Source organism: Balaenoptera physalus (genome assembly GCF_965194825.1).
Source record: "Balaenoptera physalus genome assembly, chromosome: 16".
Classification (NCBI taxonomy): domain Eukaryota; kingdom Metazoa; phylum Chordata; class Mammalia; order Artiodactyla; family Balaenopteridae; genus Balaenoptera; species Balaenoptera physalus.
In genome coordinates this window covers 70,929,487-70,945,356 of record NC_138898.1, presented here as the reverse complement: position 1 = coordinate 70,945,356, position 15,870 = coordinate 70,929,487, and the positions used below count along the sequence as shown (strand labels likewise).

At 37.8% G+C, this 15,870-nt stretch overlaps 2 protein-coding genes across 3 annotated transcripts in view; one reads left to right on the top strand and one right to left on the bottom strand.

Annotated features, from left to right (window-relative positions):
* The window catches only part of PDZD9 (PDZ domain containing 9), a 365,894-nt gene that overhangs the window by 291,185 nt on the left and 58,839 nt on the right, over positions 1–15,870 (top strand). The gene's annotated exons all lie outside the window — the stretch shown is intronic.
* MOSMO (modulator of smoothened) overlaps positions 1–15,870 on the bottom strand; it is a 58,566-nt gene that overhangs the window by 4,616 nt on the left and 38,080 nt on the right. Inside the window, exon 2 of one of the 2 annotated variants that reach the window (XM_082431141.1) lies at positions 3,120–3,332. In XM_082431141.1, coding sequence (XP_082287267.1) covers positions 3,120–3,332 — 213 coding nt within the window. Of the gene's footprint in view, positions 1–1,167; positions 3,333–15,870 lie in introns of those variants that run through there. The other variant, XM_082431142.1, reaches the window with a different exon arrangement.

The window sequence follows — 15,870 nt, the reverse complement described above, 5'->3', positions numbered from 1 at the left end:
TTCAGTATTACATATTTTGGCCTTTCTGTTGTATAGTTAGCAATAAATAACTTTATTACTGCTGCCAGTGCCCCCTGATCTGTGGTATCTGTCACCAATCTCTAATGGTTCTTATGCCTTAATATGGTTTGGTAAGCAAAATGAAACCACAATCTAAATAGCTATAGACAATCTAATAAAAACAATGGGAAAACATTATTGTCTTAAAAACAATTTGTTCTTTAATGTGGATTAATCTCTAACCTCAAGAAACACTAAAATAATGTAGAAGTCCTTAAAAGATATGCAGATATTACTGTTGTTCATTCTGTTAATTGATGTGCTAACTTAATTCCTATCCTTTCCTATTTTCTACTGTAAAATAAAAATCTATCTTTTATAATGGAGTAATCATTTAATGACTATATTTAAAGCCGGGTTTAATATTTTACAAGTGTTAAATATTTTCCAAATTGGTTAGGAAAAGCTTAATCAAATTTTAAGGAAGCAATGAACTTCTAATTCTATCCAATATTTGTTTTTAATCCAAGGAATCTAGTTCTCTATCCTGGGGAGATTTAATGTTGGTGGGTGAGGTTTTTTTGTTTTTGTTTTCCTGTTTTTTGTGGGTTTTTTTTTTAGCTATTGAGACCTGTGAAGTTACTTTAGATCTTAAAATACTGTTTATGCTGAAAATACATATCAACTTCTGAAAATTAAGTTCTGGGTCCTAAATAAATAAGTCTGTAAAGACATAACTTCATATTCTGTATAGCATAGATTTCTTGGTGGTGAAAGTCAATCAGGTGTACTGGTAGACAAGTAAATTAGGGTGGCAAAAGCAAGGGCAAGAGTCAGACTTGAAGAAAAAGGCACAGCTTTGTCACCCTTGCCCCCATAGGTGAGCCCCCTCATGTGTGGCTCTCCTTTGAGCATTTCCACTGTGTAAATCCATCAGAAAATGTTAGCTTATATTCTTACCAAACTATAGCTTAACTGGAATAGAAGTGCATAAAATAGAGATGAAGTGCATTTTCAAAGGCTGAATGGAAACACTAGGGGGAGCCCAATCCCTCTTATGACTACCACCCCAGTAAACTAGCTCTGGGAATGCAGCTCTATGCTTCCTTAGATGACATCAACACCAAGATATATTGTTGAACGAAAAAACCAAGGTACAGAATAGTATAAATAGAATAAATATGTATTTATAGAACACTCACACATATACATATATGTTTCTATGCATAGAACACCACTGGTAGGAAACCCCAGAAACTGGTGAGAATGGTTGCTTCCAGGAAAGGAGTATCGGACGACTGGGAGACAGGGCCACAAATGAGACTTACTTTTCACTTGGTGACCCTTTCATAGGCTTTGAATTATGTATCACGCACATATTATTTTAAAAAGTTAAATTATTTAAAATGGAAAATAAAGGAAAAACATTCTGCATTTCAAGGTAGCTATATATTAAATATGTACTTAAATATTTTCTCTTGAAGAGAAATGAAAAACAAGATAATCAAGTTCTTTCCCTTTATTGGGTCATAAGAACCAATGGCTCATGTGAGCACCTTAATGCTTTTCTCTGACTCATATTACTTTGCTAAATAATATTTCAGATTTTTGGTATTCAGAGCACATGCACTCCCAAATTTCAACTAAATCCAGAAACTAAATCCTTCTTCTTTGATTTTATTTTACTCCTAAAGAGTGAATTCTAAAGAGTGGATAAGTAACTGTATCTGTGAGTAAAGATTCTCTTTAAATTCCTCATCAATACCCTTTAATTTAGTAGCACTGTCTCTATAACTGCCTCTAGACCCTACTATTTAGAAAAGAACTGTCTCAGGAGGTCTGTTAGACCTCAAAAAAGATCAACTTGTTTCACATTTCTTAACAAGGATGGAGAAGCCTTTTTATGTCAACTGCAACTTGATCTAAATTTTAAAGTTAAGGGAGAAATAGAGACAAAAATAAAACAACGGATGCAGAAACATATACATTCTCTAAAGAGAGTTTCACAGAGAGATAGGGAGAAACAGAGACTCATGAACTAATATCCCTATCCTATGATCTTTAAGAATAAACTGAGTTTTAACATTAATAGGGATACATGGGATTATGCCTTAGCCCTGTGATATAAGTTCTACACGACAATATCAGGTGAAAGTAAGCTGTGTTATAATATTCATTTTTTGAAAACTTAAGAAAACCTGAGATGATTATAAGACAGTGAATTAGAAATTAAATCCCATAGTATTTGGCACAGGGATAGTTATCCTGTTCTTTAGAGCAGGGTTTCTCAACAGGGCCCTACTGCCACTTGGGGCCAGATGAGTCTTTGTCGTGGAGGCTGTTCTGTGCATTTGCACGCTGTTTGGCAGCATCCCTGGACTCCACTCACTACACGCCAGGAGCATCCCCTTAGTTGTGACAATCAAAAATGTTTCCAGACTTTGACAAATGTTCCCTGGGGGACAAACCTGCTTTAGAAAGAAGCAAGCAGAATTACAGAAATCTTGCCTCTGAGCATTTTTGTTGCTTTTAGCTTGGGAAAAGCCTGCGTTGTGTTCTGAAATTAAACCAGTTTTGCAAAGTACAAGATAATGTGTAATATATAAATATTATCACACCCTTGGGCATAGCTTAAATGGCATAAGAAATGTTGAGAAACGATTATTAAATAACCAAATGTGTTGATTTTTCAATGGTCACACCACGACTTACGGTAGAAACTCAAATCAATGATATTAAAAAGCAAATCACCACCTTAAACTAATTTGTATTTCTGTATATTTTCTTCTAGATTTATCTTTATTTGACAGACGATACCAATACCTTTAAGAAGAGGAAGACTCAGGTTAGTGGTAGCTCTGAGTCACAGACCTGGAACACTTATGTCACAATGTGAGCAAAAAATAAAATTCATTAAAATAGCACGTTATACAAAGCAATTAAGGTTTGGATGTCCTGGTCTTATGGTGAGAATTCTGAAGAGCTGATGGGACCGCGTAGAGTCTATCTGATGGCCGTATGCAAGTGGTGCCCTTTGATGATTAGAGAGTCCTTATTACTGAGTCTTGATTCCAGGGTGAGGGCCTTCTAGACAAATTTAGTTAGCACAGGTTACTTACTTCCAGTGAATGCTATCCATCGAGCATATTTTGTGGCTTCTCTTCGCCAGTGGGAAGCCACCAGCAAACCACATGTGACAGTCAATGAAATGATTCCCATGATGATAAAAAACAGTGTGGTGACCCACTCTGGGGGAAGCCGAGGTGGGATGCATGTCCGGTCTCGTCCATGGATTGTTTGACACTGTCGCACAAGGCCCACAGTGAGTGCTCCTGGAGAGATGCAAAACGTGGGAGTATTTTAGTGGGTTTGGCACACCCAGGGAATTGTCCCTACCAACACCCCTTTAGTCCTTTTCTCTCTGAGTGGGTCATTCAAGCACTGAATTCCACTGAGTCCTATTCTTCAGCATCCTGCTGTAGTCCACTATGTAGTAATACTTTGTTTAAGGTACAAAGTGAACTTAAAAAAAAAAAAAAAACCTCACAAGTCATAGAAGGCAATTCATTCAGTCATTTATTAAATACTTTTCTGGGTACTTGTGTCTGGCACTGTTCTAGGCTCCAGGAAAATAACAGTGAACAAGAGAAATGAGGTTCCTGCTCTTGCTGAGATTACCATACTAGCAAAAAGAATTGGAACTTTTCTATTCCCAGATCCAAGACTCAAATGTATATGATGTTATTTTGGCTGAGGAGAAACACACGTTTTAAAAATTTGAAGGCAAACTTGAAATATGTCTAAGTGTAATACATAAATAAAATTAAATAATGGATTAAATACTGGAACTAATATTATTTTATTAAACTTAAAAGGTCTAAGAAAATTACAATATAAGTACTTTTCCACTAAATTCAAGTAAATGCTGGAAAAACTAGTAGGTTCACCCCATTTGGTAAGTTCAACAATTTCTGTACGATGTACAAATGCTCACAGTGCCAAATCGTTACTAGTATGCTTCAGCAGAAAAGCATAAAGGCATCGGTGCTAATTTTTAAAGTGCCCCCTCTTCCATTTAAATAAATGAAAGTGGTTTTTGTAAAACATCAAGTGCTATTTTTAAACAAACATGTTCTCATGTCAAACCCAAGGAACCTCTCTATCAAATTTGGGGTGAATTAATTTACAGAAACCTAGATAAGGAAGAGGAAAGAATTGTTATTTTATCCTTTTCCCCAGTATGAAGAACAATTAAAATGTTACTTTTGAGTAAAAGTTGCTTGCTTCCCCCTTTAAAGGCAACTGCAAATGGGAAAACAGTTGCCAAAAATACAAGAAAAGAAATTTCTGGAGCCACTGAAAACAACAGATTTCTGCATCTTTTATTGGTCTTATTTTCTCATTATGAACAACAACAACTACAACAAAAAGACATTAACCTCAAAATCATAGCACCTGCCATGAACAAGTGCCTTTTTTGAGGACAGTCAGTAAAATTCCCAGAGGCATTTTGGGAAGCTGCCCTTGGTGGGAGAAGACAGACCAGGGCTGGACCTGTACATACAGATGTATATGTGGGTAGGTGGGGCTGTTGGAGGGAGGGGGCTTTCCTGCAACATGCCTTTGCCATTCATACATTTGTAGAAATAAGCAATGTGTTCAAAGAAAATGAAGAGAAAAATCAGTTCTGCTCTCAGAATTGAGTTTTGGTCTTTTTTCCTCTAATGCTAACTCTGACTATAACTTTTCAAAAGAGTGGAAGACGATAACGCAAACAAGTTGTACCTTTTTCTCTCAAATCATCTAATAATTAGGCCCTTCTTGTGATCTCCGCGTAGGTGCAAACAGCATTATAATTACAGGATCATCGCCAGCAAGATGGAGGCAGATGAGGGGCGGGAGAGGGATAGAAAGTGAGCAAACTGTCACAGTAAGTAATGCCACACTATCCCTCCTCCTAGCTGCTGTTTGGAGTGGAGTGATTCCACAGGCCAGAGAAGTGAATCAGTTCAAAGTTTTTGACAGTCACTAACACTTTTAGTATCATGGTAATTGCTTGAAACCAGAAAAGGGGCGACAATAGGGGTGAGTAGGTACCAGGGAGTTGCATAATTGTTCTTAAAATGAAACATTAAAAAGTTTCCTTGAAAAGAAAACTTGAGGGAGAGGGCGTGCCTTATTATGATAAGGCATTTTATGGTAATTTTGGAAATAAAGAAGGCATTCACAGCAGTGCTCAAGCTCTTCTAACAGGAAACCACTCCTGATCACTCAGCAAAAATCTTCTAACAAATTACCCTCTGTAGTCACTATCTCATTTATAAAAGCTATCAGTACTGTGAGAATAGACAACAGGCAATGAAAGACCCTCCGGCAAAATTCAATATTATGGGTTCTGATTATAGTAACAATTCTCTTCACAAATTTAAAATACAAAGAAACTTTCATTGGTAACTCTATAAATAGCTAGCGGACTGAGATTTACTTTTTTTTTTTTTTTTTAATAAATTTATTTATTTATTTTTGGCTGCGTTGGGTCTTCGTTGCTGCACGCAGGCTTTCTCTAGTTGCGGAGAGCCGGGGTTACTCTTTGTTGCGGTGCGCGGGCTTCTCATTGCGGTGGCTTCTCTTGTTGTGGAGCACGGGCTCTAGGCGCGCGGGCTCAGTAGTTGTGGCTCGCGGGCTCTAGAGCACAGGCTCAGTAGTTGTGGCGCACGAGCTTAGTTGCTCCGCGGCATGTGGGATCTTCCAGGACCAGGGCTTGAACTAGTGTGCCCTGCACTGGCAGGCAGATTCTTAACTACTGCGCCACCAGGGAAGTCCTGAGATTTACATTTGAGAATTATTTTTTGCTAGCAAATATTTGAAGTTGTAGGTTCAATAAACCATAACTAAAACATTTCTCCTTCAAAATATTTTTGAGTATCCTTATGTTGCCTCGTTTACTTTCCATTTATGGACATGGCAAAGAGGGCTCAAATTTAACTTCCTGTGCCTATAGGTTGTTAAGCTTTCTGAGTAGGATTGCTTTTTCCTCCTCTCCTGGCTGGCACACCACACCAAGTGAATACAAAGAGAACAAGTAAGAAAATGAAAATTATACCTATACTTTCTACAAATCAATGGAAATAACCTGACAGATGTTCCGCTGTAAAAGTAGAGTTATGCGTCTGTATTTACGAAAGTCCTTATCACCACAAATCAAGACCAAATATTCAACAGCTACATTCTGGAAGAAAAGAAAGCTAATGCTAACTAACAAGAAGGTGTACTGTATATAAGAAAATCAATTCATAAATATTTTATTGAGTGTCTCCTATGTGCTTACATTTTTGTAGTGGTCTGAGATTATAAAACTAATACTGTCACACTTTCAGTGAAAATAGAGCTTTCTTAAATTATGCAAAGGCTAGTGCAAACAGTGGTTGGTCAACATTGTCGCTAAAATCCATTTTCTTAAGATTCTATGGCAATATAATTTATATCAGAGTTACATATTTTCCATAAGCTGTCTGGGTGTAGGGATCTGCAAGGGTAATTGTGCTGCTACCATTGAATCTTGTAAATTCAGGTAACTGTTAGTACCCAAACTTTCACCAGGTCTTTAAATTTCATCTTTTACCTCAAAGAATTATCTCCTGCCTGTAGATTCAAATCTATCACTCACATTGACTAGACAAGATCCTTTACATCCTCCAAATTCTCTGAACACATTTAGACTGTATCACATAATCGTGCACTTGATTTTAAGGTAACTTCTTTTAACCCCAAACAGAAAATGAGCTTTTCAGGAGGGAACTGAACCTTCTGCTTCATTGGAAACCCTTAGAATGGCCTGCAGCAGTGGGCACAAAGCAGGAATTAATAAACATTTGGTGAACTTAAATAAATTAAAAACAAGCTAAATTTAAAAATCATGCTGCATTAACTAGGTTCTCCTATAGAACTGTCTCAGTTTGATTTGTTGAAGCACACTAAATTAAGCATAAATTCAGCCATTCACTAATTTTTATTTTATCCAACAGGTCTTTTGCCTCTTGAAGGGGCCTGTAATTCCATTTTCCAAATAGCCAATCCATCTTTACCCTGCAGCTATTTCCTAGGTAACCAGTCTAGCCAAATAAAAACTTGCACACAATAGGAAAAAGGAAAACCAACTAGGAACTATAGCATCCCACATGCCTCTTAGTATCTCACCTGTGTATCAAAACACAGAAAAGGAAGTCATAATGAATCTTACCCTGTTAAGTGGGGAATCTTAACTAAAGAGGCTTTTGACACCCATCATCTACAGATCCAGACACTGCTGAAATGATTTAACAGTCTGAGCATGTCTGTTGCCACAATGAGGATGATTACAAGGCATGTCATCACTACATGTAAAAGCTGTGTCACAGAAAATTTGAAACACAGTAATTGTAATGCAGAAAGGCACACATTCCCGCCAATCTGTCAGAGCAAATCATATGCAGTAACTGCTCACTAAACTGACCACGGAGAGGGTTTTCCAATATAGGGCTGAATTTGAACAAAATCGTGAAGTTAACATTTGCTATTGCCCTCTCCCATCTCTCCCTTGAGTTTTCTTCCTCCTCATGTTCTCTTCCTCTCAGGGGGCTCTCTTCGTTAGCTGTAGGTATTGTGAACTGGCCCACCCAATCCCTACAACTGATGTGGATCTCTTACTCTACTTTCTCCCTGGGGATATAAAAATCTAATCTTGGCAAGCTATCCTACTGGTAACACAAACCAAACACGTTACCACAAAAGTCTTAATGACTGATAAAGGCTTAACATATTGCCCTTTCCAAGAGCATCTGTAGTTAAGTAAGGGACAATATTCCAATTTAACTGAATTATAGAGTTTCAGGTTTCAGTGACAGGTTGGCTGAGGAAATTTAGGAGAACCTGGAGGCAGGTGAGAAGGGGCCTGGTAGGGGGCCCCAATGTAGGCAGTGACACATACCTTCCGGTGTAAGTCATACCCTGGCAGCTCATACTTTAAATGAGTAGAAACACAAGCACAGAAAATAATAGTCTATAGGTAACTTAAAAACTTCACATATTTAACTTTTTTTCCTCCAGAAGCACTGCTAGTGATGATTATTTTTTATCAGCTGTGATTTCTGGGTTCTACCTTAAGATGAGGGTGCTTATAAATAGTGAACTGGCCAAAAACAGTCAACACGTAAAACAAGGACACTTAATGAACCATACATAGGCAATGTCTGAAAACCCGAGTAACATAATAGGTTTATTAGGCCAGTCACTAGTGTCCACTATAGTAACAGTGTCCATTCCTGTTACTTCCACCTGTTCTTATACCTCCCTGGCACTTCCTGGCACTGGCCGCTATTTTCTCCCCATCCATCACTTTCCTATTGTCTTCACTTCTTTCCTTAACCAGCGTAGAGCCCTTGATCCATCATATTACCACCTAACTTCTATCCTTTCACTGCACCCACCTGGCAGAAACCATAACCCTGATTCAATATAAGTTTTGCCCCTCTTGCACTTACCTCCAGTATGCTGAATGCTGATGAAGAAAATCATACTTCAGAGCAGAGGCGTGCCACTAGAAATTCCTAAGTTTCTATCTCATGACCATCACCACTACCCAGAAGCTAATTAGATTTCCCTAATTCAGCGCTTCCCCATTCTCTACTGTGGCCATTCCAAGTCTGCTGCACTCTCCCTCAATATGAGAACCATTCACCACCCCTATCACTTAAGTAGGTGCCTGTGTCTGTTACTTTTCAGAAAAGATAGAGGCCATCAGACAGCAACCCCTCAACTGTCCACCATCAAAACTTATGAATTTATCTGCACACACTTGTTCTTTCATCCTATTGATCTCTCTCCCTTTGTTTTGGATCCCATTCCCTCTCATTTTCTTTGGGAGCTTGCCCAACTTATTATTTTCTTTCTCTTCTGGATTGCAAAATTGTTTGAATAAGCTTAAGTCTTCCCTATTTTTTTCAAACTGTTTATTTTTTATTTTATTTTATTTTTTGGCTGCACCGCGCGGCGTGTGGGATCCTAGCTCCCTGACCAGGGATAGAACCTGCGCCCCTTGCGTTAGATGCGTGGAGTCTTAACCACTGGATTGCCAGAGAAGTCCCCTAAGTCTCCCTTATCATAAAACAAAACTATCCCATCACGTCAAGCCATCCTCTGGTATCGACATGTTTGTGTTTCTGTCCGCTCCGCCTAGTATCCTTTGTCCCCTACCCTGTCAAGAGTCCCTGTCCCCACTTCCCAGAGTCTTGTTCATTCTTTAATCTACTGCAGCTTGGCTTTTACCCCAACCGCCCCACTGACACAGCTCTTGCCAGGCTCACTCATTCCATACTGCTGACTCTAATGGGCATTTCTAAGTCCTTTCCTTAATATTTTAGCAGCATCTGATACAGCTTCTTCAAACACATTTCCTTTGGTTTTGGTGACTCCATGTTCTATTTATTTTCCTCATGCCTCTTTAGTTTTTCTTTCTCTGTCTTTTTTCACAGACACCTTTTTCTCTGCCATGCGTTAAAGTTTGGCATTCTTTAGGGGTCTTTGTTGGATCTGGTTTTTCTTCTACACACTCTCTCTCCTCTAAGTCCAAATGGCCTACAAAGGTCTGGATGATATTGCTTTTTTTTCTTTTTTTACATTTGATGCTCAAATTCTTAAATTAACTCTTAAATCAGCTCTAACACACACACACACCCCAGGCCTTCGTATATGCCGTTCCCTCTGCCTAAACTACTCTTCCAAACTTCTTCTCCTGGTTTCTACCTATGATTCAAAACTCCAGTCACAGCTTAGAAGTCACTTCTGGGAAGTCTTCCTCGACAAGCTTATGCTCCCATTCTGGGCTGACTGCTTCTCTATGCTTCCATGGCCCCGATCAAAGCATTATAACTGTCCCTCTATTGAACTAGAGGGGGTGGTGGGAAATCCCAAATTTGTAGCCAGTAGGTCAGAAGTGCCCTGCCCCCCAAACTTGTGGCAGTGTCTGAATTAGAGGCAACCTTGTGGAGGACAGAGCCCTTAATTTGTGGGATCTGTGATAACTCTAGGTGGCCAGTGTCAGAATTGAAGTGTATAGCAGTGTACGCAGTTGGAGTTAGAATACATACATTTATACAAAAACTTGTACATGAATGTTCATAGCATTATTCATAATAGCAAGAAAAGGGGAAACAACCCAAATGGCCATCAACCGATAAACAAAATCCATACAATAGAATACTATTCAGAAAAATTTTTTAAAGTACTGATACAGGCTGCAATATGGATGAACCCTATGTTAAGTGAAAAAAGCCAGACACAAAAGGCTACATACTGTATTATTCCATTTATATGAAATATACAGAATAGGTAAATCCACAGAGACAGAGACATTAGTGGATGCCAGGGGATGCGGGAGGAGGAATTAGGAAGTTTGGGGTTTCTTTTTCCTGGGGTGATGCAAATCCTCTGGAATTAGATATTGGCAATGGCCACATACCACTGTGAATATACTAAAAATCACTGAATTGTACAGTTTAAAATGGTGGATTTTATCTCAAATGAAACCCAACAGCTTAGATTTACCAACTTAATTTCAAGAGTGTATCAAAATTTTTGCCCCAATATCCCTCTATTCTCTCCCCTTCTTTTGTAAAATTACATCTTTATACATTATAAGCCCATCAACACAATTTTATAATTACTGCTTTATTTTAAAGAGAAAAGAATTACTAGCAAAAAGATATTTACACTGACTTTTTTTTTAAACATCTTTATTGGAGTATAATTGCTTTACAATGGTGTGTTAGTTTCTGCTGTATAACAAAGTGAAACAGCTATACGTATACATATATCCCCATATCTCCTCCCTCTTGCGTCTCCCTCCCACCCTCCCTATCCCACCCCTCTAGGTGGACACAAAGCACTGAGCTGATCTCCCTGTGCTATGTGGCTGCTTCCCACTAGCCATCTATTTTACTTTTGGTAGTGTATATACGTCTATGCCACCCTCTCACTTTGTCCCAGCTTACCCTTCCCCCTCCCCGTGTCCTTAAGTCCATTCTCTATGTCTGTGTCTTTACTCCTGTCCTGCCCCTAGGTTCTTCAGAACCAATTTTTTTTTTTTTTTTTTTTAGATTCCACATATATGTGTTAGCATACAGTATTTGTTTTTCCTCTTTCTGACTCACTTCAATCTGTATGACAGTCTCTAGGTCCAGCTACCTCACTACAAATAACTCAATTTCGTTTCTTTTTATGGCTGAGTAATATTCCATTGTATATATGTGTGACATCTTCTTTATCCATTCATCTGTCGATAGACACTTAGGTTGCTTCCATGTCCTGGCTATTGTAAATGGAGCATCAATGAACATTGTGGTACCTGACTCTTTTTGAATTATGGTTTTCTCAGTGTATATGCCCAGTAGTGGGACTGCTGGGTCAAATGGTAGTTCTATTTTTAGTTTTTTGAGGAATCTCCATACTGTTCTCCATAGTGGCTGTATCAATTTACATTCCCACCAACAGTGCAAGAGGGTTCCCTTTTCTCCACACCCTCTCCAGGATTTACTGTTTATAGATTTTTTGATGATGGCCATTCTGACCAGTGTGAGGTGATACCTCATTGTAGTTTTGATTTGCATTTCTCTAATGATTAGTGATGTTGAGCATCCTTTCATGTATTTGCTGACAATCTGTATATCTTCTTTGGAGAAATGTCTGTTTAGGTCTTCTGCCCATTTTTGGATTGGGTTGTTTTTTTGATACTGAGCTGCATGAGCTGCTTGTATATTTTGGAGATTAATCCTTTGCCACTTGCTTCATTTGCAAATATTTTCTCGCATTCTGAGGGTTGTCTTTTCGTCTTGTTTATGGTTTCCTTTGCTGTGCAAAAGCTTTTAAGTTTCATTAGGCCCCATTTGTTTATTTTTGTTTTCATTTCCATTTCTCTAGGAGGTGGGTCAAAAAGGATCTTGCAGTTATTTATGTCATGGAGTGTTCTGACTATGTTTTCCTCTAAGAGTTTTATAGTGTCTGGCCTTACATTTAGGTCTTTAATCCATTTTGAGTTTATTTTTGTGTATGGTGTTAGGGAGTGTTCTAATTTCATTCTTTTACATGTAGCTGTCCAGTTTTCCCAGCACCACTTATTGAAGAGGCTGTCTTTTCTCCATTGTATATTCTTGCCTCCTTTATCAAAGATAAGGTGACCATATGTGCATGGGTTTATCTCTGGGCTTTCTATCCTGTTCCACTGATCTATATGTTTTTGTGCCAGTACCATACTGTCTTGATTACTTGCTTTGTAGTATAGTCTGAAGTCAGGGAGCCTGATTCCTCCAGCTCTGCTTTTCTTTCTCAAGATTGCTTTGGCTATTCGGGGTCTTCTGTGTTTCCATACAAATTGTGAAATTTTTTGTTCTAGTTCTGTGAAAAATGCTATTGGTAGTTTGATGGGGATTGCATTGAATCTGTAGATTGCTTTGGGTCGTATAGTCATTTTCACAATGTTGATTCTTCCAATCCAAGAACATGGTATATCTTTCCATCTGTTTGTATCATCTTTAATTTCTTTCATCAGTGTCTTATAGTTTTCTGCATACAGCTCTTTTGTCTCCTTAGGTAGGTTTATTCCTAGGTATTTTATTCTTTTTGTTGCAATAGTAAATGGGAGTGTTTCCTTAATTTCTCTTTCAGATTTTTCACCATTAGTGTATAGGAATGCAAGAGATTTCTGTGCATTTTGTATCCTGCTACTTTACCAAATTCATTGATTAGCTCTAGTAGTTTTCTGGTAGCATCTTTAGGATTCTCTATGCATAGTGTCATGTCATCTGCAAACAGTGACAGTTTTACGTCTTATTTTCTGATTTGGATTCCTTTTATTTCTTTTTCTTCTCTGATTGCTGTGGCTAAAACTTCCAAAACTATGTTGAATAATAGTGGTGAGAGTGGGCAACCTTGTCTTGCTCCTGATCTTAGTGGACATGATTTCAGTTTTTCACCATAGAGAACGATATTGGCTGTGGGTTTGTCATATATGGCCTTTATTATGTTGAGGTAAGTTCCCTCTATGCCTACTTTCTGGAGGGTTTTTTATCATAAATGGGTGTTGAATTTTGTCAAAAGTTTTCTCTGCATCTATTGAGATTATCATATGGTTTTTCTCCTTCAGTTTGTTAATGTGGTTTATCACATTGATTGATTTGCGTATATTGAAGAATCCTCGCATTCCTGGGATAAACCCCACTTGATCATGGTGTATGATCCTTTTAATATGCTGTTGGATTCTGTTTGCTAGTATTTTGTTGAGGATTTTTGCATCTATGTTCATCAGTGATATTGGCCTGTAGTTTTCTTTTTTTGTGGCATCTTTGTCTGGTTTTGGTATCAGGGTGATGGTGGCCTCATAGAATGAGTTTGGGGGTGTTCCTCCCTCTGCTATATTTTGGAAGAGTTTGAGAAGGATTGGTGTTAGCTCTTCTCTAAATGTTTGATAGAATTTGCCTGTGAAGCCATCTGGTCCTGGGCTTTTGTTTGTTGGAAGATTTTTAATCACAGTTTCAATTTCAGTGCTTGTGAGTGGTCTGTTTATATTTTCTATTTCTTCCTGGTTCAGTCTCGGAAGGTTGTGCTTTTCTAAGAATTTGTCCATTTCTTCCAGGTGGTCCATTTTATTGGCATATAGTTGCTTGTAGTAATCTCTCATGATCCTTTGTATTTCTGAAGTGTCAGTTGTTACTTCTCCTTTTTCATTTATAATTCTATTAATTTGAGTCTTCTCCCTTTTTTTCTTGATAAGTCTGGCTAATGGTTTGTCAATTTTGTTTATCTTCTCAAAGAACCAGCTTTTAGTTTTATTGATCTTTGCTATTGTTTCCTTCATTTCTTTTTCATTTATTTCTGATCTGATCTTTATGATTTCTTTCCTTCTGCTAACTTTGGGGTTTTTTTGTTTTTCTTTCTCTAATTGCTTTAGGTGTAAGGTTAGGTTGTTTCTTTGAGATGTTTCTTGTTTCTTGAGGTAGGATTGTATTGCTATAAACTTCCCTCTTAGAACTGCTTTTGCTGCATCCCATAGGTTTTGGGTCGTCATGTTTTCATTGTCATTTGTTTCTAGGTATTTTTTGATTTCTTCTTTGATTTCTTCAGTGATCTCATGGTTATTTAGTAGTGTATTGTTTAGCCTCCATGTGCATTTTCTACAGATTTTTTTCCTGTAATTGATACCTAGTCTCATAGCATTGTGGTCAGAAAAGACACTTGATATGATTTCAATTTTCTTAAATTTACCAAGGCTTGATTTGTGACCCAAGATATGATCTATCCTGGAGAATGTTCCATTAGCACTTGAGAAGAAAGTGTAATCTGTTTTTGGATGGAATGTCCTATAAATATCAGCTAAGTCCATCTTGTTTAATGTATCATTTAAAGTTTGTGTTTCCTTATTTATTTTCATTTTGGATGATCTATATACTGACTTTTATATCCACCCTTGTAGTTACCTTTATTGTGCCCTATTTCTTTGTGTGGATTCAAAACACTGCCTAGTGCCCTTTTCTTTCAGTTTGAAGACTCCTTTCAGTATTTCTTGTAGGACAGGTCTGTTAGTGATGGATTTTCTCAGTTTTTGTTTATCTTAGAATATTATGATTTCTCCTTTGTTTCTGAGGGATAGTTTGCAGAATTTTTAGTTGACAGTCTGTTTCTTGCAGCATTTTGAATATGTCATCCCACTGCTCTCTGGTCTCTTGATTTCTGATGAGAAGTCAATTGTTAATCGTATTGAGGACCCCTTGTACATGAGGATTCACTTTTTTCCTGCTGTTTTCAAGATTCTCTTTATGTCTTTGGCTTTTGACTGTTTGACTACGACGTGTCTAGGTGTGAATTATTTTGAGTCTATCTTACTTGGAATTTGTTGACATTCTTCAATGTGCAGATTAAGTTTTTCATTAAACCTGGAGAGACTTTGGCTATTATTTATTCACATAACCTTTATGTCCCTTCTCTCTTCCCCTTCTGAGACTCCCATTATGCGTAGGCTGGAATACAGTATTCCCCTCTTATCCACAGTTTTGCTTTATGCAGTTTGTACCTGCAGTCAACCGCAGTCCAAAAATATTAAATGGAAAATTCCAGAAATAAACAATTCAGTAGTTTTAAATTGCAAGCTATTTTGAGTAGCATGATGAAATCTTGCACCATCTGGCTCCAGCCCACCTGGGACGTGAATCATTCCATTGTCCAGTGCATCCACACTGTATGGGCTACCTACCACCTGTTAATCATTTATTGGTCATCTAAGTTATCCAATGGACTGTTGCAGCATTGCAATGCTTGTGTTCAAGGAAGCCTTACTTTACTTAATAATGGCCCCAAAGTACAAGACTAGTGATGCTGGCAGTTAGGATATGCCAAAGCAAAACCATAAAGTGCTTCTTTTATGTGAAAGGTGAGAGTTCTCAACTTAATAAGAAAAAAATTTGTATGCTGAGATTGCTAAGATCTACAGTAAAAATGAATCTTCTTTCTGTGAAATTGTGAAGATGGAAAAAGAAATTCATGCCAGTTTTGCTGTTATACCTCAAACTGCAAAAGTTACGGCCACAGTGTGTGATAAGTGCTTAGCTAAGATGGAAAAGGCATTAAATCTGTGGGTGGAAGACATGCTAATTGATGGCAATGTGTTAAGCCAGAAAGCACTGAGCCTATAAGAAAACTTCAGCAAAGGATCCATGAAACAAGAGATACCAAGCCATTTACTGCAAGTAAAGTATGACTACACAGCTTCAGGAATAGGTTTGGACAAAAAATATAAAAACTACTAAAGAAACTGTATCTGCCAGTGAAGAAGCTGCTGCCACATTT